The 25,744-nt window shown below is 41.4% G+C and overlaps 1 protein-coding gene across 1 annotated transcript; it reads right to left on the bottom strand.

The window, feature by feature from the left end:
• Positions 1-1,131: 1,131 nt before the first annotated feature.
• AZI2 (5-azacytidine induced 2) lies at positions 1,132-25,057 on the bottom strand. Its single transcript, XM_084280068.1, has 8 exons — positions 24,901-25,057; positions 14,920-15,149; positions 12,534-12,659; positions 12,043-12,142; positions 10,817-10,965; positions 9,144-9,205; positions 6,333-6,448; positions 1,132-3,565 (listed from the first exon to the last, which is right to left on the bottom strand). Exons 2-8 carry the CDS (start codon positions 15,142-15,144, stop codon positions 3,177-3,179), a joined length of 1,167 nt encoding a protein of 388 aa, XP_084136194.1. The 5' UTR covers positions 15,145-15,149; positions 24,901-25,057; the 3' UTR covers positions 1,132-3,176.
• Positions 25,058-25,744: the final 687 nt, after the last annotated feature.

Here is a 25,744-nt window from a genome sequence, read left to right as displayed (position 1 = left end):
GCTTCACCAAAGAGGAAGCTAATCCATTGTAAATCCACAGAACAAGCAGGGAGACTTAAAATGATCAGATTAAAAAGATCTTAGACCTTGACTTCCCCTGTTCGCTCTATTTTTACATAGGAGGTGTTGGAGCAACTCTCCAGGCATCCAAACATAGTCATGAGCTTGCTCTGTACTCCCTTGAATGGGCAAAGCAGGAGCCGCCTCCTGCCCCAAAAGCCACCTTCCCTTTCTGTTAAACAGAATTGGTGTGTGCTTCAGTTCAGAGCTGGCACAGCAGGGGGCTGGGGGGACGTTCTGAAGTGTTCAAAGTTTGCGTTCACGTGAATGCTTTTGGGGTGTCATTTAACATACCTGAAGTCCTTGCTACACAGCAACCACACCTGTGTGCACACACCAGCCCCTTCCATACAGCTCCTCCTGCCTCTCATTTGCTGTTCCTGCGATGAAAAGTTTTGCTGCTGAAAATGGAAAAAGCACCGTAAGCCACTCGTGACATGGATTTAAATGGCTTTTCCAGCCCGAGTCCGGATTTGATTGTGTGCTCCAGCCCAACAGCTGCTTCACCAGGCAGCTTGCTCCCAAGAGAGCTCACAGCTGGGCCCTGCCTTTGCATGTTAAGCTCTGGCCACAGCAACGAGCAAGTGGCTGGGAAGTGCTGCCCACAGAAACCTCTGTGTTACCCTGCACTCCTCTCCCCACTTCCAGAGGTTCTTCTCAGGTTCTCCCCTCAGCAAACATCTTTGCTCCCTTCTCCAGCACCGAGAAGATTAACCAAAAGCCAAAGGCAATGCCTGGAAATTCTGGGACACTGCACAGAGAAGCTTCCTTGTTCCTCTGGACAGGATAGGCTGACCAGGAACCTTCTGACAGCAGCAGTTAAACCACAGGAACATGCCATAGCTTAACGTAACAAAGCCCTTCAGGTTTCATCACCTAAGGGAATGTTTTTCCCAGAATACATCTAAGCAGGCTACAGCCGCTGTCTGGGCATTTGTTCCCCTTGAGTGGAGCGGGGGATGAACCTCCAATGAGTGGGTTGTATTTGAGATGACCTTTCTCTGCAATTAAGAAATTAAAACTGAGTTAAAAAAAATAAAATTGTGCCAATAACAAAAGGAGATTTGTAAGTGAAACCCATTTCAAACAAAAATAAATTTATTTCCAATCTTACACAGTAAATTCCTTCATTGCACACATCAAAGCATTAATCACCATGTCTGTTGGATAATACATTACTTAATGAAAACCCCTCTGAAACAAACATTGAGGTGGCGAACCCCCAAAAGTGAGCTACATTCCAACTAGATACCATCGAGCTTATGCAGCCACATGAGAAATGGTTGCTGCTGCCTCCTTATTACACAGGTAGTTGGTTCTATCAGCTAAAGCCTAGCGACTTGGATTTGTTTTATGCATATTGGGTTTTGTTCTATTACTTTCCAAGAGATTGTGCTCCCCTGAGTCAGCTCTGTTCATTGGTCAGAATAAATTCCAGCATCTGACACCATTTCCATTAATCACAGACAAGCCAGTATACGTGAGCAAGATAACAGATAAAACCAGTATCTGGTGAATGGGAAACATGATTTGCCTGTGCTGTTCACTAATTCAGTAGAAGGTATCAGCTGGAAGGCATTTTTCCAGCTTTGACAGACAAACTGGAAGAGGAGAAGATGAGGGGCATCATACGAAGTACTTACTGCACAGGGAAGGAAGCGTCTGGAACCACACATAGCGTGTAGCACTGTGGTAACACCTTTACAGCCCGTTGTTACTACTGCTGTGCTGCAGTCAGAGCTTCCTCATGTATCTGCAAGCAATTTTAAGGTAATTTTCTACTAAAAAGCTGAGAAATTAATTTTTATTACACCGATCTTAGGCTGGACCTGCGCAGTTGAATAGCTCGCCCACCCACCTATGAACAACAGTGTCATCTTCCCACCCCGCTACAAGTTAGGTATCACAGATCTAAAGTACAAAGCATTTCTCTTCAGGGTGTTGAGTAAAGATATTTCACTTAACCAACCCTGCTGCGTTACACCAGATATGAAGCAAAGCATTTTAAAGAAAAGAAAAAAAAATAAAGCCTTAAATTGTATTTGTCTAGAAACAGTTCTTGGCCTTAGGAGAAGGAAAAAAGACACGGACACCCATACTCCATAAAGCCATAAAGCAGGCAGTGGCAATTCAAGTAACTCTAGTTCTGAGTGGCATACTAAAGATACCACAGAAATACTTCTGAAGTATATCAACACTGCTACAAACACCTAGTCGATTAAATTAAGGCTTTGTTTAATTAAAGAGAGGTTAGTAGCCTTCACCACCACACAAATACGACGTCAGGGTTCTGGCGCTGTGCAAAGGTGGCACGGTGAGGGGAGCCGCACCGCGGACAGGGGGGTCCTGTGGCCGGGCGCTGCTGCCCGCAGAGTGAAGCCTGGTCACTACGGCTGGGACTGAGGGAAACGAGCTGCACGTCAGGAGTCGCAGCGCTCGGGCGTTACTTACAACCCAACCCTCGGTAACTCGCCACAAGCCCCAAAGTGGGGCACTCTAAACAGGACAGCCTAGACGTGATTTTAGCCTTTCTTCTTATCTAATACAAATAAAGATTCTAACGAAAAATAAAAATCTCACGTTTCCTAGTTAAAAATATACCTAAAAATGCACTTCTAAGCCAGAGCGATCAGGAAGTTAATTGAAGAGAGGAAGAGAGGGAGAATCCAATTCTTCACTTCGTGTGTTACTCCAAAAAAAAACCCCAAAACCATCATCAAAAAGCAAGCTCCGAGCTGGTGCGAGTTTTAACACAGGACAGCCAGTATTTTCCTGCTAACACACAAACAGCCAACAAATACAGCACTGGATTACTTCATTTTTATTCTGAGACCTCCCTTTTCAGCATCATCTTTTGCAAATGTATGCCCCTTGCAGTACCAGCCTGGCCAGGCCCCGTGCTACATTCCTGTCTACTTACTTTATACATGCACAGCTTTACCTTCAAGGAACTTGCTCCTGATTTACAGCAGAGGAAGACTTTTTGTTTGGGAATCAGAATTCAAAATAAGGAATGAACATTTCAGGCAATTTGTTTTCCCTCTTGAAAAGTTTGAGTGTTAAGGTGCCTATCCAGAACCATTCTAAAAACGCCTCAGTTCACTGTAGAAAATGGTTTAACTCTTGTGCAGACAGTTTTGATTACACTGATCCAGGTAATCTGCTGGACAGTTTAACAAAGTTGCTTTATTTTTCATTTCCCAAAACATGTTCTCATTAAGCTTTGGAGGACTTGGGAATACCCAGGAATTATCTTCCAGAGAGCTCTTTCCGTAAGAGTGGTGTTCCTGAAACGTTTTGCTGTCAGGTAGAATGGGTCTCTCATCTGTCCATGCTTGCAGAGTCACCCTTTCAGACGGGGTTTTTACATCTCTGGGCAGCGGGGCAGACGCAGCATCGCAGAGTACGTTACCATGTTGCAAGAGTTTTTTATAGAATACCCGCGAGGTCAGACCCAGCTTTGAAATGTCGAAGTCATCACACTGCACTGGTGCAGTAGAGGCAGCTGAAGAAAGAAGATAAAAAAGATTTCAAAACTATGTTATCTGGCACATTTCTCACACGCTCCAAACGTACTACAGCGCAGCGGGGACATCAAACCCCGTGCTTTCAAGCTGCACATTTTCAGACCCTATTTTACTTTGGTAAGTGAAGTTACAAACTGAATGGACTAAGCTCCTCACAGTCTGATGTCGTGAGGTGAACCAGAGACCCTGAAATGGTGATGTCTAACACACACCTGACACCAAGGGAACCTCCCAGCTCCCACCTGAGCAGAGATGAGGACTGGAACGAATGCCGAAACCAAGAGGATTTTCAGGTGCTTGGAGAAACCGCCCGGGTTCAGCGCGCTGCATCCACAGAGCGCACTTCTTCCTACTCTACTGATCCCGTTAACAAGTTGTGTTCTCAGGCTGCCAAGAACCCAAATTCTCACTGTCCATGAAGCAGCAAGAGGGAGACACACAGTATTCACAGGTTCTGTGTGCTCTGCTGTCGCCTGACTTCTGAAAGTCAAGCGACAGACTGCAGCGTTGAGGCATGTGAAACCCCAGGGGAGTGCTCAACCACGCGAGGAACGGGAGGACTTAGAAACAGAACAGCATCTACCCGAACTGAGAGAGCTGCACCCTCAGCACACACCTGAGCTGGTGCCCAAATACTACCAGGTCTTTTTTTTGGGAGGGTAGCGATAGTGTATGTAACATGGAATGGGAGCAGATTAATGATTCCTGCAGTTAAAGAAACTCACATCTTGCAGGAAGTTTCCTGTAATGGCCATGAATCTTGAGTAGAAATGGTGATTTGTAACTTTAGTTCTTAAGGGACAGAAAGGAGCTGGTGTCTTGGTCAAAGAATACAACTTTTGTTTGTCACTATAAATGAAATTAAATTAATTGGGCAGGCACCCAATTCACAATGTCAGCCAAAAGCACTTTCCAAGCACACAGGCATCAATATCTGAAAGACATGCTAACGCACGCACCAGATTTGGCCTCTTTGTGCTGACAGGTGTAAAAAGCAATTGGAGGTCTCCAGACCTTTAGAAAGTTAAGAAAAATGGGAACCACTGAAAATGGAGAAGGAAAAGAAAAAAAGGCAGAGAGAGGTTTGTTGAAAATATCCCCATCCATATGTGACAGGTCAGTAGAATCTGCACATTAACTGGTACTGTTACCAGCACACACAGAACAATGCATACAGCGTGTTCTGCAGACTGCACACAGCTCTCACGATGGTAAAACAGCACTTCAGGTATAGGAAGTGGAAGTTTTAAGTCAATCCTACCCATATTTTATACAAGCCAAGATTTTCCAATTAAATCCAAGCACAGAAGTATCTGTGCTGCACTCCCAAGTGTGGCTGACAGGCAGATAAAACTGAAAAAATAAATGTGGTTTTTGCTTCTGCCCAGTCTGTCCACTTTCACACACGTCTGAAAAGTGACTGAGGAAAAGCCTACAGAGTAAAGCCTGTTTCCCAGTCAATCAATCGATCAGTAATGCCTTTTGTAGTTGTGGGTGTACAACTACATGAGCAACTGCAGAAAATCAGACCCTTCAAATAGGAGAAAAATCAGTACTTGTGGCAAAGCCAGGGAACTCTGTGTTAAAGGTAAGGATGGAAAGGCACTCACTACACATCACATCCACCCTGCACAGACTGGAGGATTAAGAACTGACTCAGCTCCCAGTTTCTGACAAACGTGTCTTCGAATGTAGGAACAGGGACTCACCTTAAATGACACGACTAAGCCTACAAAATGTGTTTTGAGTACCACGGAGTGATCATTAATCACTGCTGGCCACAGACAAAGGCAGTGATTGACCTGGAGGTGAATCCTGTCATTACCTCACCGAGCCAATCAAAGCTGTTTAGAAACAAAGTGTCTTGATCTTGTAACTGGACAGGGACATCGGAGGTTCTCACCAGTGCATTGATTGTATCCAAGTTCACCGTCTTTCACTGGCACCTTCTGTATTCTGAACACAGTAAACACCACAACTGAGGTAAGCAGGAAACAAAGGAAATGAACACTGCGATAAACAGCCGGACCCACAGTCCGGCCCCACCGCAGCAAGAACACGCTCTCCTGAGGCACGCGGCTGGAGAGAAGCGCGGACGAAGCAGCAGAGCCAGCTGATGAACTGAACACAGAAAGGACACCTGCTTTCTCTGGAAATTACTTCCCCTTTAATTGTTTGCAGCGTAGCAGCGAAAACGAGGCAGTTTTGCTGCCCCAGGATTTTGACATTCAGAAAAATGTCATCTTTTTGCTAGAAAAGACAACTTTTCTGAACACCAGCATCAAGAAATATGCAACCATAGGGGAATTTCAGTCTATTAAGTGCCTGACTTAAAACTGCTACCCAATTAAGACTTCTTACTGGGAAAATAAGACTGCTTGCAAAAAGATTCCCCCCCCCCCTCCCAATACGAAGTAGTTGTGGTAAAAGGTCAAATACGAGTAAACTTAACACCTCAGCCTTGTGCACATAAGCAACACTTGACTGAGAAAAAAGCCACAAGGGGAACAGAATACAGTACTGGAGAAAAAACACATCAGCAACACCTTTATGTGTGAAGTTGACCAGTATGAGACAGAAGCAAAAGCAGAAAATGGGTAGGCTGGAACCATAACATAGTCTAGCTTATCAACTTCAATCGATGAGATTCTGATAAGATATGATAGCTAGTTTCTTTTTAAAAATGGTACAGCTTGAGTCAAGGGTTTGTGTTCGGGAGGCCTGTTAGTGCAAACACCGACTTGCCTTTCTTGGTTGCTGCTGGGTTTGTTTTCAGTTTTCGTAGAACCTCAGCTTGCATCTCGGTCACTAGGCACAAATTAGACATTTCTCTCTTCAGTTCCCAGTATGCTTGCTGCACGCTTTGAAAACAAAAATTTTTACAAGTTAAAGAGCTGCCACCTCTAAAGCACCCTCGTGCCTATTAACAGGCTTAGCCAGCATTAACTGTTAAGAAATCATTCTGGCTTACCACCCACTGCAAATGGTGCTAGAGTACCACAATTCAAAATGAAGTGAGCAGTGCTGGTAATGAGCTTAAACAGAGGGACCCTGTATCATTTCACTCTTGCATATTATATACTGGATTGTATATTAACAAACTAGATAATACTGGTAATTTCAAGTTCCCTGAATGGAAAAGAAATAATGAAGCCTATTCTCCGATCTCATTATTTGAAGCTAACCAGCTTCCCATAAAATTACTCATCTCAAAGAAGTATTTCTAAAATAAATAGATTAAACAGACACTGGACTGCAAACAAGGTAGGATTACTAACTTTGAATGGCTTCTGGTAACATTGTGGTGTGTGTGGTCATTTATTATCTGAGTAACATTAATTGATCAGACTTCTAAATACTCAATCCAAATCAGTGTTTGGGTCTTTACAGTGTTCCCTTAGTGACACTGAATTCAGACTGAGATACCCAAGGTTCAAACTGAGTCCACTCCCCCCAGACCAAACTGAAACACACAGCATACTGCTTCCTATTCAAGTTGTCTAATTTAGATTGATACGCTGCCTTAGGGTAAAACAGAGCCACCCAATTCACTCTCTGAGATGGCGTAAAATAGGAGCAACGTATTTAGTCACAGCAGCACTGTTCCAGCACTGAAGTTTTGAGATTTTCCATCCCTCTAAACCAGCAATTTGGATCAGCCCTGCATGAAATTTACTGGACATGAATGAGTTCAGTAGCGCTCTGAGAAAGAGCCATTACTCTGTTTTGCAGATTAACTTTAGAATTCCAAGTTCCCTTAAACCAAAAAAAATTAAGCTTTCTTCCAAAATATTACTCCAGAATACAAACATCTAGACTCAAAACCTCAAAAACTCCAATACAGACCAGAGGATGCTGATAGCTTAACAGGTAATGTATGGGTTTCAGCTCTACTGACAGATAGTGCATTACAATACCCAGAGCTGATTATTTCCAGAAGTCCAGAGAAACCCATGGCCTTTTTACTGCAGATTGCTTTTGAACTTTTAAGAAATTATAATTTAAAAATTACACTGATGTGGCAACTGCACTTCATTTATTTATGTGTTTTGGTCTCAAAACCAAGACCAAACTTTAGTTACATCAAACCAAAACTCTCCAATGTTTAACACAAGTGGTAAACGTAAGGACAGCTCAGCATCTGTCACCAACTAGAAGGAAAGTGCTCAGACAGATTTCTTACTGTGCACTGAGCGCTTCTAAAAGTGCCCTGCAAAGGGATGCAAGTACCAGAATTCCACTTAAATCACATGTAAATTATTGTAACTGTTCTTGTGGATCTTGACCTAGAATCCCATTGCAAAGCCTAATTCCCCAGAAGTTTGCTACTGGTGTTCAGAAGTTTACACCATACTGCCTTCTGACACGGAATATAAACCTTAAGTACAACAGCCTGGGAAAATCTACAGTGAAGTAGACATGCAGACCAAGACTTTTAAGATCAGATTTGCAGCCAAGAAGTTGGCTAACTGCACATGCCTCCATCTCCTGCAAACAGCAGGACTGCCTGCTACCACAAATGTTTCCTGCAGGAAGGTTTTTCAAGTGTTTTCCCACAGATTTTTGATGGGCTCACATACTCGGTACACATTACACATTGATTATTTATGTCACATTACAATAAACACTCTACAGTACATATGCTAATTCACATGGTTGCCACCTGAACGTTACTTTGTGGGATAAATCTGCTCTGGAGGATCAAAGAGCTAAGTGCTATACCTTGAGATAACACCTTTTTTCAGGCGTGCAAGCCTGACTATAAAGCTCCAGCAGAAACCACAAGAAAAAGTGTTAGCTAGCGAGCTATCCCGTCTAGGTGAAAGGTGAAAGTCTAATTTGCGTGCAGCGTGCACAGTATTCTCCTCATTACACCAGAGAGTATATGAAAAGAATTAGCAGTACTGTTCTCTTTCAGTGACCGATTTCCTCTCCCATCTCTTCGGTAGCCAAGCAAGCAGCAAAGTATTACCCAGAACAGTCTGTCGTTCTGAAGGGCCACTCTTCCCTCTTGTGGAAAATCGTGTAAGTACACGAGGAGGCAGAACCGGGTGTCAGAGATGCCGTTAGTATCCACAAGACGGAACAGTTGGGAACTTCCATGCATTCATTAATTGTTCTTTTACATAAGGAATTAAAGGGTATATATACACTTGCTAATACGGCACACATACAACAGGGTAACACAGAATTTTATATCATAAGCACTATTTTTATGGCTGCAAAACAATCACAAACGCTTTCTGATATTTTAGCATTCTTCTGGAAAATTACTATTTGTTTTTGAATTGGTCACACAATGGCTCCTCAGTATTTTAAAAAAAGTAAAATTAAAATCTAGTTTAAAATATAGCTAGGATGAGCCTTGAAAATTTATCTACTACCTCCTCAAGTCCATTAAAGAGCTCGTTTTTGATTTTTAAATGCAAGATAATTTAACTTTCATTTTCTGTACGTGAATCTGAAGATGTGTTTTCATAGCATCATCATCCTGGACCATCAACATGACAAAGATTAAAAAAAGAACAAACCAACAATAATCTTGCTAATTCATACCTCTGGATGTCTTGTCTTTGAAGGAGGTCTCCATTTAATGGATCTTCCTCTTGAGCCTGGTCCTGTGTAACACAGTGAGTGGAAGATAGATAATCTGAAATAACATGTTTGTTCCTTCTCTCTCTCAAAATACCACAGTGAAATAACATTTGCTAATACTAAAATTCAGAAGTAAAGCTGTACTCATCTGTGTTGGCTGCAGTGGTTTTCAAAATGGACATAAAGGCTTCTACTACGCGTTTCCATGTAGAATGCTGAAACTACCTACTTACATGAAAGCATTGCTTAGCCAGCACCATACTCTCTCTAACACCTGATCTCTTGGAATTTTTGATTCTTTGAAAAGCAAAAATTGAGAAAGGCTTTTGACTTCTGTTAAAAATATGAAAAAAAATAACCTGCGTTCTCTTTCCCTGACCCAGTATACAAGGACCTTTACTATGTTTCAGTATAGATTTACTTCCACAAGTTACTTTCATGGTAGCACAGAAATTCATCCCTTGTCTGAAAGACTGAAGCCTTGCTCCAGATAACAGGACCTTTTAACAAATCAAACACTGGGCGCTCTTCATTAGCTGTGTTTCTATTAGACCCTCCTCAGTCACGAGTTCCCGTTCACATCCCTTCCTATTTCCGCTCACACGAGCCATACTGCGATACTCTATATACGTTTCAAGCAAGTTGTCAGTGTGACATGCACACTACATCAACCACAACGCAAAACCTGAATAGCTAAAAATAGAAAAAGCCCCAGAAGGTATACTTGCCTAAGGTAGAAAACATCTGAACGTGCTAACTAATGTAATTAAAAACAGTCATAACAAAGAAACGAACTGGGATGTAAACAAAGCTGACTTGTCATTGCCCACTGGTCTCAGTTCCCTGTATTTCACCTGACAATTTCTCTCTCTCCTGAAGACTTCCCAAGTGAAACCAGGAGCCAACAGTAAGGGAACCTAACACCTCACATGCCTTCCAGGTAACGGGCTTTATCCCCACCTAGTGGAAAAAACAGACTAAACCCAAAAGAAGGGCTTTGTGGGTTTTATTGCTGTTATGCTACCTTAATTTCCTTTTTGAGACCCTAACCACATCTACATTACATAGTGAGGCCCTCAGACACTTACCCCAGGCTAGAGGGAGTATTAACAAGATTCTGGAAACCTTGTTAGAAAAAATCCCCTTTCCTGACAAGCTGTGTGCAATTACCCTAAAGAAAAGTGCTAGAGCTCCTGAAACAAGGGTCACCATACCTTTTAACATAAGCATTCTACTGTTTTCAAAGAAGAAAACCCCCAAACAACACCCCACAAACACACACAAAACCAAACTAGGTTTGCCAAAACTTTCTAGGAAGTCCAGCCCAAGACAAACACCAGCACAGGACACTCCAATCTGATCCACTACTTCTAGAAAACTGCAGAGCTTGAGTTTCTGTTGTTTTATGCGCAACAGCTGTGACATACCCTCTGATATAGGGGTGCTATTTCCCAGGTACAGGCCAGTCTATGAGAACATTTAAGGTTAATTTTACTGGGGTGTTAATCTTTCTCTCCATTATATACTTGAAATCTTTTTGTTTACCTTGTATTTTGCTTGAACAAGGCATCTAAAATAATGCTGTAACACTGTCGTATCTATTAAGACAAAAAACCCCTTAAAAACAACAGTACCTTCTGCTTGGATTTTTGTGACTCCTTTCTGAGACTGTTGCACTCCTGCTGGAGCTTTTCTAGATCCTGTTCCAGACTACGCACTTTCAGGTAACTGTTCAGCTTCTCTATTTCCCAGCTGGACTGAGTACAGCTCAGATTTTTCATCACTGTGAGAAGACAAACAAAGCCATCGGATTTCAGTCTCAGTTCAGGAAGCGTAACCGGGTATGTAAGGTTTAACCTCAGCCAGCCCATGCCCTACAAAAAGGTTATCCTGTGCATTCTGAAGCAACTGCATGCTCTGACAACAGAGATACAGTAGTTCTGGTAAAGTTGTTGGCAGAGAATTACCCTAGTTAGTGAGTTTAAAGTATGCATCCCTACTTTCCAGGAATGCACTGGGAGTTTTATAGAAGGAGAAAGGAAATAACAGCATAAAAAGGCACTGGAAAAGCAAAAATCTGTTAATGGTGAACATGCACGATAGATACACCAACCTGCATGCTTCTTAAGATGCTTTGAAAACACACCCCCCCCTCCCCTCAATGTGTATCATTACATAATAATCTACCGTAAGTTTTTCCAAAATTTAGTATTAAGTTCCAAACGGAACTACAGAAGATACAATCAAAACAAGAGGGTAAAGTCTGCAAGTTCTGTAAGTCTTCTTATTAGATGGAACAAATTCCCATGGCTGCTAGAGGGAAGCAGCCTAAGACAATCCGAGATTCAGATCGTGGCTGGAGGCTTGTCAGGCAGCAAGAAAGCACATGACAGGAGGAAACCCCCCAAATCTTCAACTGCACAGTATGCTCACTTCCAGACCTAACAGATTAAACAACCTTAAGCTACACTGATTTTTCTTAAACCAGATACTCGGATCCAACTTACAATTAATATTGATTACTAAATAAGGCTTGAAATGACCACATTTTCAGAGCTCTCTCTATAAACTGCACTTCTTACCTCCTTAAACCACGATGTCCTCAACGATACTACTGGTACTACACGTGACCTGCTCTTCTAGGTTTAAAAACTTGTGCAATTCACATAGTGCGTTACAGGCTTGAGGTCATCTTTGAAAGTAATCCAACTCCAGCACAGCCATACTTAGAGGTGCCCTTCCAGTGACTGCACTTGTACAGAATCTGAGGTCCAGTCCATAAACTCTTCTTGCCCCGAGATCATAATATAACCAGTAAGGGTAGTCAACATACAGTGAGATGAAGTAACCAAATGCATACCTTGTTGAGTTTCCACTTCCGTTCTTAGCTGTAGCAGCTCTACTTCTTTAGACTGCAACTGTTCATTCACAGTTTTCAAGGATTCGGCATTTTCTTTAATCTATTTTTGGGATTTGGGGGGGGAGGGCAGAGAGGGGAAACAACCCAAAACCATTTGTCAAGGTTTTTTCTATTATGTTTGACAATTCAACTTTTAAAAAAAACAACTAAAAACCCAACCCTCAAAAAAACCTCAACCCCCAAAGCCAACAACAAACCCAAAACATTAAAAAAATGGGTGGTTTTTTTTTTTAGCATTAGCATAGCCCACTGATAGAACTGAGAAACTTAAAACCGTTATCCCTACATAAAGTATCACCATGTATACTTAAAAAAACCCTAAAGGAGTAATAAAGCAAACCCCACAAATCTTCTGCAAATAAAAGTAATTCTACAGTAAACACTGACTAAACTGCAGCACTTACATAACATGCACTTAAGTAATTACATACCATTTTATCCAGTTTGCTTTTCAGATTATCCCTCTCAATGCAGGCCTCTCTATAGGCTTGGTATGCCTTGTTGACTTGTTCACGTCCAACTGAACCACATTCCTCTTCCAGTCGGGAGCCAAGCAGCTAAAAGCGTAATGGACATAAGAAATAAGAAGTTTTTGTATGTTCTATAAAAACCTGCAAATTTTAAAAAGAAGTGCAATAGTACAGACTGGAACAGTAACAGTTTTGGTTTGTTTGTTTGTTTGTTTTTTAAAGAAAAAGCAAGTTTTGAAAATAAATTAATCAAATACATTGACACAGACCAAAATTTTTACAGAGGCTCAGCAAAGGCTGTCTACAAAGCCTGCAAACTCTAAACGTACTTAATGCTCACTACTTTACTGCTATGAGTATTTGAAAATCACCCATGATTTGTGATTACTCACACTCATAATGCCTTAATCACACTTTTTCCAGGCTCTGAAGATGCAGACTTCTTTTTGGAAAAAGAGTTTTAAGCACACAAAGACACAACATACAGAAAGTTCAGAGGAAACCAAACATTGTGAGAGGAAAGCAAGAGGGAATAAGCACTGCCAACTAGATTGTCCGAAGGAGGGGAGGAAAGGTAAAATGTATGCAGTATTTTGAAGACCACAGCAAGAACTCTTGCATCAAATGACATTCGTTCACATAGAAGGTTTTTGTTTTGATTAAGCATCGTATTATCCTTTTCATTCTGCTTATCCGATACACTTGCTTTAAATGGAGGCATTTAAACCCACTCAGTATACCTAGTACAGGGATTTGTGACAGATTTATATATATCTTCTCACACACAAAAATCTACAAGGTAACAGTCATACATCTACCTTAAGTATCTCCTCTTTCATGTGTTCGCTCCAAGGAAAGTATGGGAGAGCAAGGCAAGCCGTAAAGACAAGAAGCTTCTGCCCTTTGCTTTTTACACTGACCCTCAAAGTATGCATACTACTTATTTTCAGTTTTGTCTTTTACATTTTTCTGCCCCTAATAAAGCCAATTAAATAGAGCATAAGCCTCACCAAACTTTATGGAAGTTTCCATATGCTTTGAAATTAGCCATTAACAAAGACTGAAATCTCCGTTACTTCATGGTCTAGGCCTTCTCAATGCCCCTCTTTCAAAGAAACATTTTTCTGGTACTCACATACTAAACCAAATTTTTTCTCTATGGAAAACAAAGCATCATCTTTAAACCAGTTAAGCTGAACCAGGGCAAAACAAAAGCCAGGAGGAGGCTAAAAAGGATTGTCAAGGTCAAGTCCTGTTCATTGTGATCTCGAGTAACCATGTAAAAGATGTCGTGCTCTGCACAGTTCAGAGTACTCAATCTAGAGCTCTATTCCTACCCCCATCAGTTCTCAGGACCTTATATAGAGAAAGTGCTGAGAAAGTTTTGCTTCAAACAAAAAGTTAATCCTGTCCAACCAGTAACCAAGTATTCCTGACTGTTTCAAAAATGGCAGAGTGACTCAAGCCCTTCATTACAATGCCACAATACCTACTTTGTAAGTTGTTAAGAGACAGCAGCACATATTTAGGGCTAACTCCTTATAAATGTCTCTGCTCTCATGCCAGATCTTTCAATCTTATATTAATAGGAAAGCAGTCTATCAAAATCCAGACCTTCCGCAGCACAAAGACACTCCATACTGAATGATGGATATAGGTTTCATGACAACACCTGATTTTCAATGAGGGAGAAAAGCCTGCACCATTTTTTCAGTTATTTTCAGCTTTAATGAACTTCACTAGACTAAGACCATGAGAAACTGCACATAAAACAAATTCCTACAGTCCTTTACGTTTTAGAATTACTGCATTAACAAATAGCCAGTCAACACCTCTACACTGAGCCCTACAATTTTGTATTTCACGTTTGAGGCCGCAATTAGCTACACCTAGCCATGCAGTCTTAACAACCAAGTTTTCTTTATACATTTCGGTATGCTGAGCCCAAGAGATTCTTTTGATACACAAATCCTAGTCAGTCTGTAGACCTGGCACCTCCCTATACAAGAATATTAAGTCACATGTGCCCAACTTAATAAACACCATAAAGAGGTAGATGAAATACAGTAACCATCCAATGCAACTGCATGATTTTCTGAATTAAAGCCAGTGTCTTTGCAGGGCACTACTGCTTTGCGCCACATATGCGCCCAGTAAGAATCAAAAATCCCAGTATGACACAACTAGGTTACCTGAAACAAACAGAACAATTTACCAGTATGTTTTAAAGAAGTTGGTAAATTATTTTAAGTACGTATTTTAAATACTTAAACCATCTGCTCTGCCATGCAGACAGGAGTAAAAAAGTAGCTGCCAGGAGAAGCTGGTGAATCGACTTTTTTCTTACCTTCTCTTCTAAAATTCTCACTCTTTTTTTTAAGAAGGAGTTCTCCTTCTCTGCCTCCTTTAGCCGTTTCTTGATATCTTCATATGCAGTGACAAGTGCGAAGTGTGAGGCAACAGACTCATCTCCACTGTAAGATGAAACAGGAATCTCCACGTCTCTCTTATGAGCGTTGTCTGCTTTTTCATGTTTCAAAATACAGATGTCATCCTCTATCAACTCCTCCATGACAGCTGTTAAAAAGACAGATGAGTGAGAAATTTTCAGAAAGACAAATTCATCACGAGTTTTAAGTCTGAAAAACCTTCCAAAATAATGCTGGAGGATGTTTCTGTCTGAGTATGGCCAGACTGAATAATTAGGAAATGCCTTAATCTTGCAGGAAAACCTTGAACCCCATTATACGTTGATAAATACACTTAGCATCTTTCACTGTTACTCAATAAAAATAATTTGAGTACGTATCAAGTTTATGAGTCCGAAAATTAATTTTCATTAAGGTTTAACACCGTCTTAGAATTTGGCTGCTACCAAATATTTGAACTCCAAAAAAACGTCCTATTAAGAGTTCCTGCAAGTCAGCACTGTGCAGTAAGAAGAGAGTAGTTCCAGGAAACTGACTAATTACTGTGATTCCTGAGCACAAAAGCCAATTTTCTTCATTCCTGAATGCAAATATTTATACTTTTCCCAAACTTTAAAATGGAATCTGAAGGTACAATTGCATTAGCTCTTAAAGAGGCAGCCTGAGTAGCTTTTTGTTACTTGGTCACAGTAGAAGACATCCTGCTGAACAACAATTATAGCAATTCTTAACTGCAAATATGGTGAGGATGAAAACAATAACATGATCTGCCTCAGCATGCATGGAGAAAACAGACAATAATCTGACTGTAAGGAAAGCATCGCCCTGAGATACCAGGCAAATCCACATGAATGACAAATGCAAAATAACCACTGGGTCAAGTTTTTGTTGTAACACACATCATTTAGGCACAGCAAAACATCCAGTAAGAAATTAGCACCTTGAAAAAACTATACGTTCATAATTCCAGGCCTTAAAGGAAAAACCCAAACAAGTTTTCCTTAATGATACTGGTTATCAGGAACAAGTTTGGGGGTTGATTTTAAAACAAACAAAATCCCCCTAAAAATGAAACCCAATCAAAAAATAAAAGACACAGCTCATTCTTAGTTATGAAGATTCATAACTCCTTGTATTTATTTACAATACTAACAAATACTATACAGTATCTGTTAATGTCCCCCACACACACCCTTAAGAAAGCCTAATGATTCTACTTCTTCCAAAAGTAATTTTAATTTTTTTCCCCCTTGAACCAACAGAAATGCTGGAAGGAAAGAAGTAAGCAAAATGAAACAGTTTGTATTGCAGGAAAAAGCTATTTCAACAGAAAACTGACCCAGTGAGTAGAACATGCCAGGGAAGACGGGAATCGATTGGGGGACACACACCCCCACAGTCGCTGCCTCTACTGTGTGTTTGCTCTTTAAATTCAAACTAGACTTCCATTTGCTTGTTGAGACTAAGAGGCAAAGGGATCAACTGCCCAGGAGCTTATCGACATGGTCAAATTTCTCCCACAGCAAAAGCTGCTCGGGATGCAGTACAGCTGCAGCTGAACAATGGGGCTGTTAGCACGTTTGTCTCAGTTTGCTCCCAGCCAGTTAGAAAACGTGATAAAAAACTGTGACAGCTCGTTTATACTAAACAGACAGCGAGGGAGCTGCAGCAGTGCAGAAAGACAAGAAAACTACAAACCAAAAGTGAAGTCCTTTCAGTGGTTAGCTTAAGGAGCTGAAGAGATGCCTTGTTTACTGCCTGATGCACTCTAACGAAACAGGCAGCCTAAGCTTGCCCTGCCTGTTGCTCTGCCTCATACTTCAGCAGAAAGAGCCTTGCAAAAAAGGTTTTGCTTCCGTTTCATTCTAAGAATAGTATCACTGTGCACAAGGTGACCTTGACCAAAAGCACTACATCATTCAAACGGCATTAACTGACTGAAGGAATTGCTCATTTTGTCTTCTAAGATGAGCTCAGCATACTATCTTTTCCTCCCCCATTTTACCAAAGGCCCTGCAAGTCTTCATACCCATCTCATCAAATTCCAAGAGCTTGCCTTCTCAAGGCAACACAGCTCCTTTTCTCTGAACACTAGACTCAGATGTCATTAAAGTGTCACAGCTTATCGTTATCTCCTGAAGAAAGCAGCAGATTGCTTGACCTTGTACATAAAATATATCTTTATCCTCCCTTTCCTACAGCTCCTAAACTTGAGCATCATACACTCTATTTCTTGCACTCATCAATTCCACCAGGAGATGGCAATAAGGGAAAACAGGAAACAGCATCAGCAGAGGAGACAGTATTTACTCTGTATTTTGCTACCTAAAACTAACTGCCCTAATGAGCTTCCTTCCAAAAGGGCAAGACCTTCCAAAATAAGTAAGACTTGGGTCACACAAATACTATTTTATCAATTCAAGGTACACACTTAACCTGCATTTACCAAAGGGGGACAGTTAACTTTTTTTTTTTTAACTTGAAACATCTCATTCAGTTTATAGGATTATTCAACTCTCTTCTGATGCAGCTCTCTAAGCCAGTACCAGATGCTATTTACAAGACAAGCATATAATGCCACATAATTCAAAGGGGCTCATAATACATGTTTTTCCACATTTCTACACACAAGAGAACTATTTCAGAAATACACACTTTTTTTACTAATCTTACTGGATACTAAATGACAACAAACTGTCAGAAAACAAAGCTACTTCTCCTGAGACAGCTGCCCAAAGTAGTCACTTTGCTCATCCCTTCAAGGAACAGATCTGATGATGTAACGCTTAAGAGGGGAAAGTGGCAACACATCTTACAGAGGCTTAATGAGGTAAGTGTGATATTTGGAAGGAATTGTGCAATTTTCAAAGTTTTTGCTTCAATTAATAAAAACATATAAAATTATCATTAAGCATGCATCTCTGCACTGGGAGCAACAGCCTGGGGTTAAAAACTGAACACTGTGGTGTCTTTTCCATGGTACATACTTTCATTATAGTATCATAGAATGTGTTGGGCTGGGAAGGGACCTTTAGAGGTCATCTAGTCCAACTCCCCCCCTGCAGTAAGCAGAGACATCTTCACTAGATAGATGGCTCAGAGCCCCATCAAGCCTGACCTTGAATATCTCCAGGGATGGGGCCTCCACTACATCTCTGGGCAACCTGTTCCAGTGATCCACCACCCTCTCATTGAAGAACTTTTTCCTAATATCCAACCTAAATCTCCTCTTTTCGAGTTTAAAACCATTACCCCTCATCTTATTGCTATGTGCCCTTGGGAACAGTTCTTCTGCAGCTTTCCTACAGACACCTTTCAGGTACTGGATTATCTCTATTAACATAAATTAAATTATCTGTATTACCATAAATTATTAATAATATCCACACACCAAATAACATGGAAAAAAAATCTGAGACTTCAGACTGACAGCACTTTCAAATAAGCTGAGAGATTTATACAAACTGAAATTTAAATGCCATTGAACACCGATTTACTCAGACTTTTAGAGCATCCCACAAAGGAAATTAATCATAAAATATTTACATTACTTTAAATTTAGTATAAGATCACTTCAAAAAGCCATAGATAGAATAGATGCTCATAAACCCAGAAGTTGTTGGTATTTTGAGATTTTCCCCTACCTCCTACAGGACGTTTTTGCTTTTGGAAAGGAACGCTACTCCTGAAACTGAAAGCAGCTTTTCTTCACAAAATAAGCAACCACACAGAAATCTAAGAGATTTCATGATGCAACTGTCAGTCAATCTGAAAAGGAAATGTCTTCATATATTTTATTCTAAATAGCTCCCCATTTCCCCCCCCCCATAATAGCAATTCTACAAAACCGCAGTTAATTTTTTTAAAAATACTGCAAAATTTGTAACTAATTTCTAAAAGAGGAGAAGACTTAAGAAAAAAAAAAGCATTTATCAAATCTCAGGTATGAGTTGATACATAGTCATTTTAGTAGTTAATTCTATTAGTAAACATTAGTCTGTTGCCTGTGCTTACTAAATATTCCTTTTATTACATTTTTAAGACTTCTGATCTCACAGAAGTCTACATATAGTCTACAGAACTATATGATAGATATTTCCTAAGAAAACAAAGTGCTGAGTTCTGTATTGGATAGGTGCATGATAACTCAAAAACAAATTTACAATATAGACACTGCTAACTGCAGTATGCATTAGATGAGCAGGAAGAAAAAGTCACATTAGAAAAGTTAAAGCAGCATTGCTAGATATACGTAAATAAGCCAACACAACCTAAAAAAGAAAGAACACAAAAAGCCCAATTAGGCTGCAACAAACTTTCTCAAGCATTTCCAGAGGAAAAAAAAAATAAATGCAAAGCTACTTCTCCAGCACCTGCTAAGACAATTAAAAGGGCCAATAAAAGATATAAGCTCTTTGGGGAATAAAACCAGGCAGTTACACTGTGTGAGATGAACAGTTCTATAAAGGTCACGCTGAAATGCGGTTTCCCCCCTTCGTTTTGCTGTCAGGAAAAAGAAGAAAAAAGAAGAGGAAGGAGAAAAAAGTATTTGTGAGCATCCTTTTTCTCCATAAGAAGCTCTATCAGAATGTATCATGATAAAAACTCTCAGAAGACAAAAGTCTTAAAAAAATCCAGCTATATCTGTAAGAAATCCCTGACTACAGCTGCAGCCTTTAATTTTACTCTTTAAGGAATCAAAATTTAGTTTCTCCAGTATTATATTACCTCATTCTTAAAAAATGACCTGTACAGACCAATCAAAGAAGCACTGTCTGACACAGCATCCCACAAGTCAACACCCCTCAGAGCTGTCAGCCCCAGAAGGGCTTGCAGGCTGGCAGCGATGGCCGAGTCCAAGCGCAGAGCTCTCTGCCTGTGTTTTATTCTGTCTGGCTTCTCCAGTTCAGGCCGCCACACCCCTATGCGCTGCTGCAGACACCCCAGAGCAGGCACTCAAGGGCCTGGGTGAATTTTAATCTCCCTGCAGTTGCAGTTCATATGATAATCTGTACTAGATCAACCAAGTAAAGCGAAAGATTTCCCACTAAAATATTTAGAGCAATATACAGGCAAGTTAATGTCTACAAAGACAACTGATGCTCATCTCAGCCTATCTAAAGGCTTTACCGTCCCACTTAATACATCCCAAGAAAGGTCTCCCTAATAATTTTGCTGTGACAAAGAAGCATGTTACTTTGTTATGATTTGCACATAAACCAGCCTATTTAAAAAGGCATTAATCTTTACTTCTAAAAAAATAAATACAATAATGGAATAGCATTGATGCTTGCATTAAATAATTAAAAAACCCCACTACTGTGTATGATATTGATGAGATTACAGCAGTTTTCTTTCACATACTGTAGGAGAGAATGGCTTCTAGAAACCACTCCTGTATTTCATTGACACTTAATGTAGGTTACAGAACAGCTTTAATTTAATGTATTAAATATCTTGAGAGTAAGAATGTTTTCCCATTTCTTACTAATTCTTGGCAGAACTACAGCTTTTCTTTTCATAGAGCTTTACAAATATCAGTCATTAACACCATGGGAGGTAGTTAAATATAAAACTTTACATATGAGGAACACAGGATGCAGAAGCTCTAATAACAAACAGACTTCTCTTATTCTTGAATTGAGAGACAGTAAAGGCAGGATCACATAACATTTTCCCCACTTAGCACTGCCTTTTGATTTGAAAGAGAACGGTTTTCAAAATACCGCCAAATGAAAATAAATTCAAAATGGTACTATCCTGATATATTTTTTTTTCAAGGCTATTGAGAGTCAGAACCATTTTACTTCATTTACCTTCCAGACCTGAGGGGTCTGTGTTCATAATGGTAGTATGAACAGTCTCCAGCTGCTAATAATAAGTGTATAGTTTTTGCATGGGATTACCTTGCCTTACACAGAAGGGTGGATGTATGCACACAGACATAAAAATAAAACATTAAATTCAAGGCATGCCTTTGATCCACAGGAATCCTGAATAAGTGTGTTGCAGACCTCACCAGAATTTCAGAAAAGTTGTACTGCTTTTTTTTCCCCCCTTTCTTTTTTAAAAAGACACTCCAGTACAGCAACAAAAAATAAGAGAACTCCTGCAGTCAGCATCAAAAACTCCACATAATATATGGGGTATGTGACACATGATGCTAAAACAAGAGACTTCCAGTTTCTTTTTAAGCATCTATCATTTTGTATTTCTCCAAAATCTTAGGTTCTCTTTGCTTCCAGTCATGAAGTCTGTTCCACAGAGGGAGACAGTGCTTTTTACAGATACTTGTTCCCTTTTTAGAGCAAAAAATCTGCATACATGCATCTACGTGGCTTTGGCCACTGCACATTCTTTTGTACAGACTGAGTACACAGCCCCAAAGCGCTCCCTGAGACTCCATGTGCACAAGGGCACGGCCCTGCAGCCTCAGCATAGTTGCTGATCTTTCAGAAACACGTCAGCACATCAGCTACATCAGACCTCCAAAGCGCCTTCATTTTGCTGCCTCCAGGAAATGGAAAGTTACCATCTCTAAGCTCACAAACCAAACAACTGTAGTTCACCAAACATCAGCATCTGGGTAAGCTGGAGGAGCCAAGCAAGATCTCCTTAGGTACAACAGGGAGGTTCTTTTTTTTAGTCTCAAGCTTTTTACAATAAATAATTTACTAGAAAAGAACTAGAAAAGGAGTAAAAAGGCCATTTTATGACAACAGTTCTTGGTAAATTTTACTTTCTCTGGACAGTTTTGTAACTCACGGATCTTCTTCACTAGTTTGCAAACCCTATGCATCCTCAACATAATATATTCAATTTGGCTTTTTTGTGGAAGCTGTCACAACAGCCACTTTCCTCTGAGACAACTATCAGAAAAGGAGAGGGGAAACTCCGAAAGTTGGAATCAATTAAATAGCTTCCTCTCAGCGTCATATAATCCTGTTTATGAAACTATTACATTTAATGTTGAAACTAATTGCTATTGCTAACTTAGAAGCAATGCTGCCAAAGAAGCACAAGTAGAAGCAAGATGGCTTCTGGCTGTTAAACCTTTCTAGCATCAAATATGAGTGCATATACCCAAAGGTCACTGAAAAACCTGTATGTTCTCACGCTAACATTGAATATTATTTTAACAGACACTTTTTTAGTGATTATTCCTTCGCATTTCAAAACGCTTATAAAGAATAACTGTTTATGAAACCTAAGAGGATTTGTTTTGGGTTTCTTTAAATCCTCTTTTGTAAAACAAACAGTAGATCCTACCTCCCAGTAGTAAGTTTCCTCCCACACAGCTAAACTGCCAGATTAATTAATGTTCGCCAAGTTCACAAAGCTGAGTTATAAGATGTTATGAAAGCCTTGCATAACTACATTAGCTTTTAATTCAACTGGAAACATACCTCATCTGTTACAGCTATTAAAAGGGGAGTTAAATGGAGTCACATTGGTGGCCCTTGGTCATCCTGCACCAGCATAACATATGGAGGTTTTCAAGACACAACTGGAGAGGGTGCTAGATAATCTCACCTAGGCTCCCTGTTCTACAGAGGTTGGACCAGATGGTCTTTCCAATTCCTTAACAACATGGGCCGCTCTGCGATTCTATGATTCTATCTTCAGGTATACATCTCTTTTTCAGATAAACCTGGCCATTTGAACACAAGGTCCTATTAGCAGTCTATGAGTGGATGACTTGGAAAGTTCAAGTTACTTATGCTTCACTTCCCTTCTCGAGCTTCATTTCTTCTCCCCAGAAGTACTGTCAAATTTTAGTAGCATCTTCCATTTAATACTCTAAGAACTTCACATAAAATATTATCTAATGCTAGCTAATTATTGCAACTATAGCATAAACATACAGCAAAAACATAAGGCTGCTTGCAAAGTTGACGGTGAGTAAATCACATATGTATGGAAAGGCTGCACATCCCCCTCAGGAGACCCCACCACTGACCAAGCTAGTCGCCAGCCTGACTCCTGTTATAATCCTGTCATCGCCATTTTCACAAACCACATCTCATCGGCACTGTAACTGTTTTATTGAGTATGGACTCTCTTATCTACACTTCCTCTGCTTAGAAAATACCTGTGGAAGAATGACGACGTATATGAACAGGCAAGTCCATGCTGCATTTTATCCCACTTACTTTCACCTTCTCACTTACTTTCTTCAAAATCTGTTGTAAAGAACTCAGGTAACAATAGCATGCAGTGTCAGGTCTGAGCTTTTTCCTGGGCAGTTTTCACCTTCCTAAGCAGACATCCCACATTTAACATTTTCCAGTCATAACACACAGTCCCCAATCCAATGCATCTATTGATAACTTGAGATCAAATGTGACTAGATTGGCAACTTCAGGTACAGTTTTTCCCACATTATGACATGTAGTTACTCTATTTCTCGACCCTGAGTGTACTAAATACAGCTTGTTCACATATTTGACCTGATAATTTTCACGCTTTTCCCACCTTTTAACTATCATATGGAAAGCAAAGAAATACTGAAAATTGAACCAGAATATTTGCTGAAATTTAAAATTTATTTGCTACTCATTTTTTGCTCCACAAAGATGTCACCTTGCTTTTTTTAAAGAGCTTTCTACTATTTGATTTTCAATGTAAAAAATAACCTAGCCAGTATTCTGGCAATGGTCGCTTTTATACTGGGAGAGAAAATAGCTATAATCCCTTTATAATCTGATGTAGAGCTCACTCAACCAGTGTTTTCTGCCTTCTGATTTCAGAGTTGCCAACTCAAAAGTTGTGCTTAGAATTCAGAGCAGTAATCTACTTAGGTAGATAACTTAAGTAGATAACTTCTATCACTTTTATAAAGTACCAGCTATTCAAAACCCAAAACATAGTCGTAGCTTAGATTTCTTTTGGTTTCTAGAATATAAATTTCAGGATGCACATGCTAATAGATAACTGGTAGCAGCAGCATCTGATCACAGATGTAAGTTCACTAAATCAGACATTTCCCATAGTCCATAATAGCACTCCTCAGAAAATGCTGCCTCAGAAGAGCCCCTGACCTTTGGAGCCAAGAGCAAACTCGAACTGCTATGACGGCCACTCTTCCCTCACTCGGCTTTTTCCGGAGCTGCCTCCCAGCATGCCGATTTTACTGCATACACACAGCAAGGAAACGACAGGATTCCTCAAGTACTGCAAAAGCACCTAGAGCTACTCACTGGAGCAGATTACAGCTCAACCCACTCCCACTCGCACATTGCTGGGGGACAGATTTATGTAAGATCAGGGTAATCTCCCTACCAGGTAAGACACCAGGATTTAAAGCTCTAATGTCTTAAAAGTTGAAAGCATCACTACCATGAAGGGCTACCTCAATGCTCATCTGTACTACTTCCTTCCAAACCAACACGGCCTGCAATACCAGTATTCGAGTCAGCTCCAGCATTTCGCCATGTTTCTGTTCTCACATCTTGTGCCAGTAATCCTACTTTGCTCATTTCCTTTACCAGACACCCCGCTATTAACACTCAAATTGGTGCTTTAAGAACTCACCCAGGTTTTCAGATTAATTAGGTGCAGCTTTCTAGCTATTTTAACCAACTCGTTAGCAGAATCTGTGAACTATGCTCACCTACCCTTAACAGAGATGCCCCTCTTTACCCGGTAACGCTTTGCCTGGAAAGCAAAAGCAGGCAGAGAGACATCGCACAAGACTCTGTCACCCAGCTCCTTCTACGAGGACGATGGGCCAGAACCGCCTCTGTCCTCAGGGAGAACCGCTCCTTCTCCAGCGGGCAACGGGGTGCAAAGCTCCCCAGGAAACCCGGGGAGCCCTTGCTAGAGGCAGGCCGCAGGACCGAGGCCACTCACAGGCGACATGCCCCCGGCAGCCCCCGAACCGCCCCGCCGGGACCAACCTCTCCAGGCCCCGCTCGGGCCAGGCGCGTCAGTAACGGGCGGCCACCCCAGCGGAGAGGCAGCGCTGGCCGTCGCGGTACCCGCTCAGGCCCCCTCAGACTCCCATCGTTTCCGCCCAGCCGGCCCGGCCATGGTGCCGGTATCGGCCTCCGTCACGGCAGGAAACTCCCGTGGCGCCGGCCCCAGCCCCACCTCTCGAAGTCAACAAGCGGCTCACGTGACACAGAGCTCGGTCCTCCAGCCCGTCTCCCCCTCCAACGGGCAGCCGTTGCTCCCGGAAGGAGAGCGGTAGCCCCACCGCCTGACCGGGGGCGGGCGGGCGGACGGACGGACGGACTACCAATCCCGGCATGCAAGCGGGCGGGATCGGAGCGGAGCACTTTGGGAAGCGCCGCTCCCCTACCAGGGCGCAGGCCGAGGTCCGGCTCCGCCCGCGGGAATGGCTGTTACTCCCGAGTAGCTTCCTCCCGCCTCGTAACCGGGATGCGAAGCGACAGCCGGCACGGCACAGCAGTTCGGAGGGGTGGGCAGATACACACAGTGCTCGAGGTCGGTGTTTCCGCCGCCAACACGCTCCCCTGACGAGAGTGCGGATCTCCCGCCCGTCGGTGCCGGCCATGCGCGCTAGAAAGCGGCGGTATAAAGCCCCTTCTCCCTTCCTGCGGCCTACTGAATCCCCCAACTGAATGCGAAACCAGACGGCGTGAAGGCAGTAGAGAGCTGTGCCTTCCACGGGGGAGCTGACCCCAGTCAACAAGCACGGACGGTGGGAAAAGCTGGCTCTGGGCCGTCCTGAGCAGAAAGGCTGTTTTACTTTGTTTCCCCGTGTTAGATTCTTGAAAT

This window comes from Gallinula chloropus, assembly GCF_964237585.1.
Source record: "Gallinula chloropus genome assembly, chromosome: 2".
Lineage (NCBI taxonomy): Eukaryota > Metazoa > Chordata > Aves > Gruiformes > Rallidae > Gallinula > Gallinula chloropus.
The sequence above is the reverse complement of the archived record's forward strand: the minus strand, read 5'-3'. Positions and strand labels throughout refer to the sequence as shown.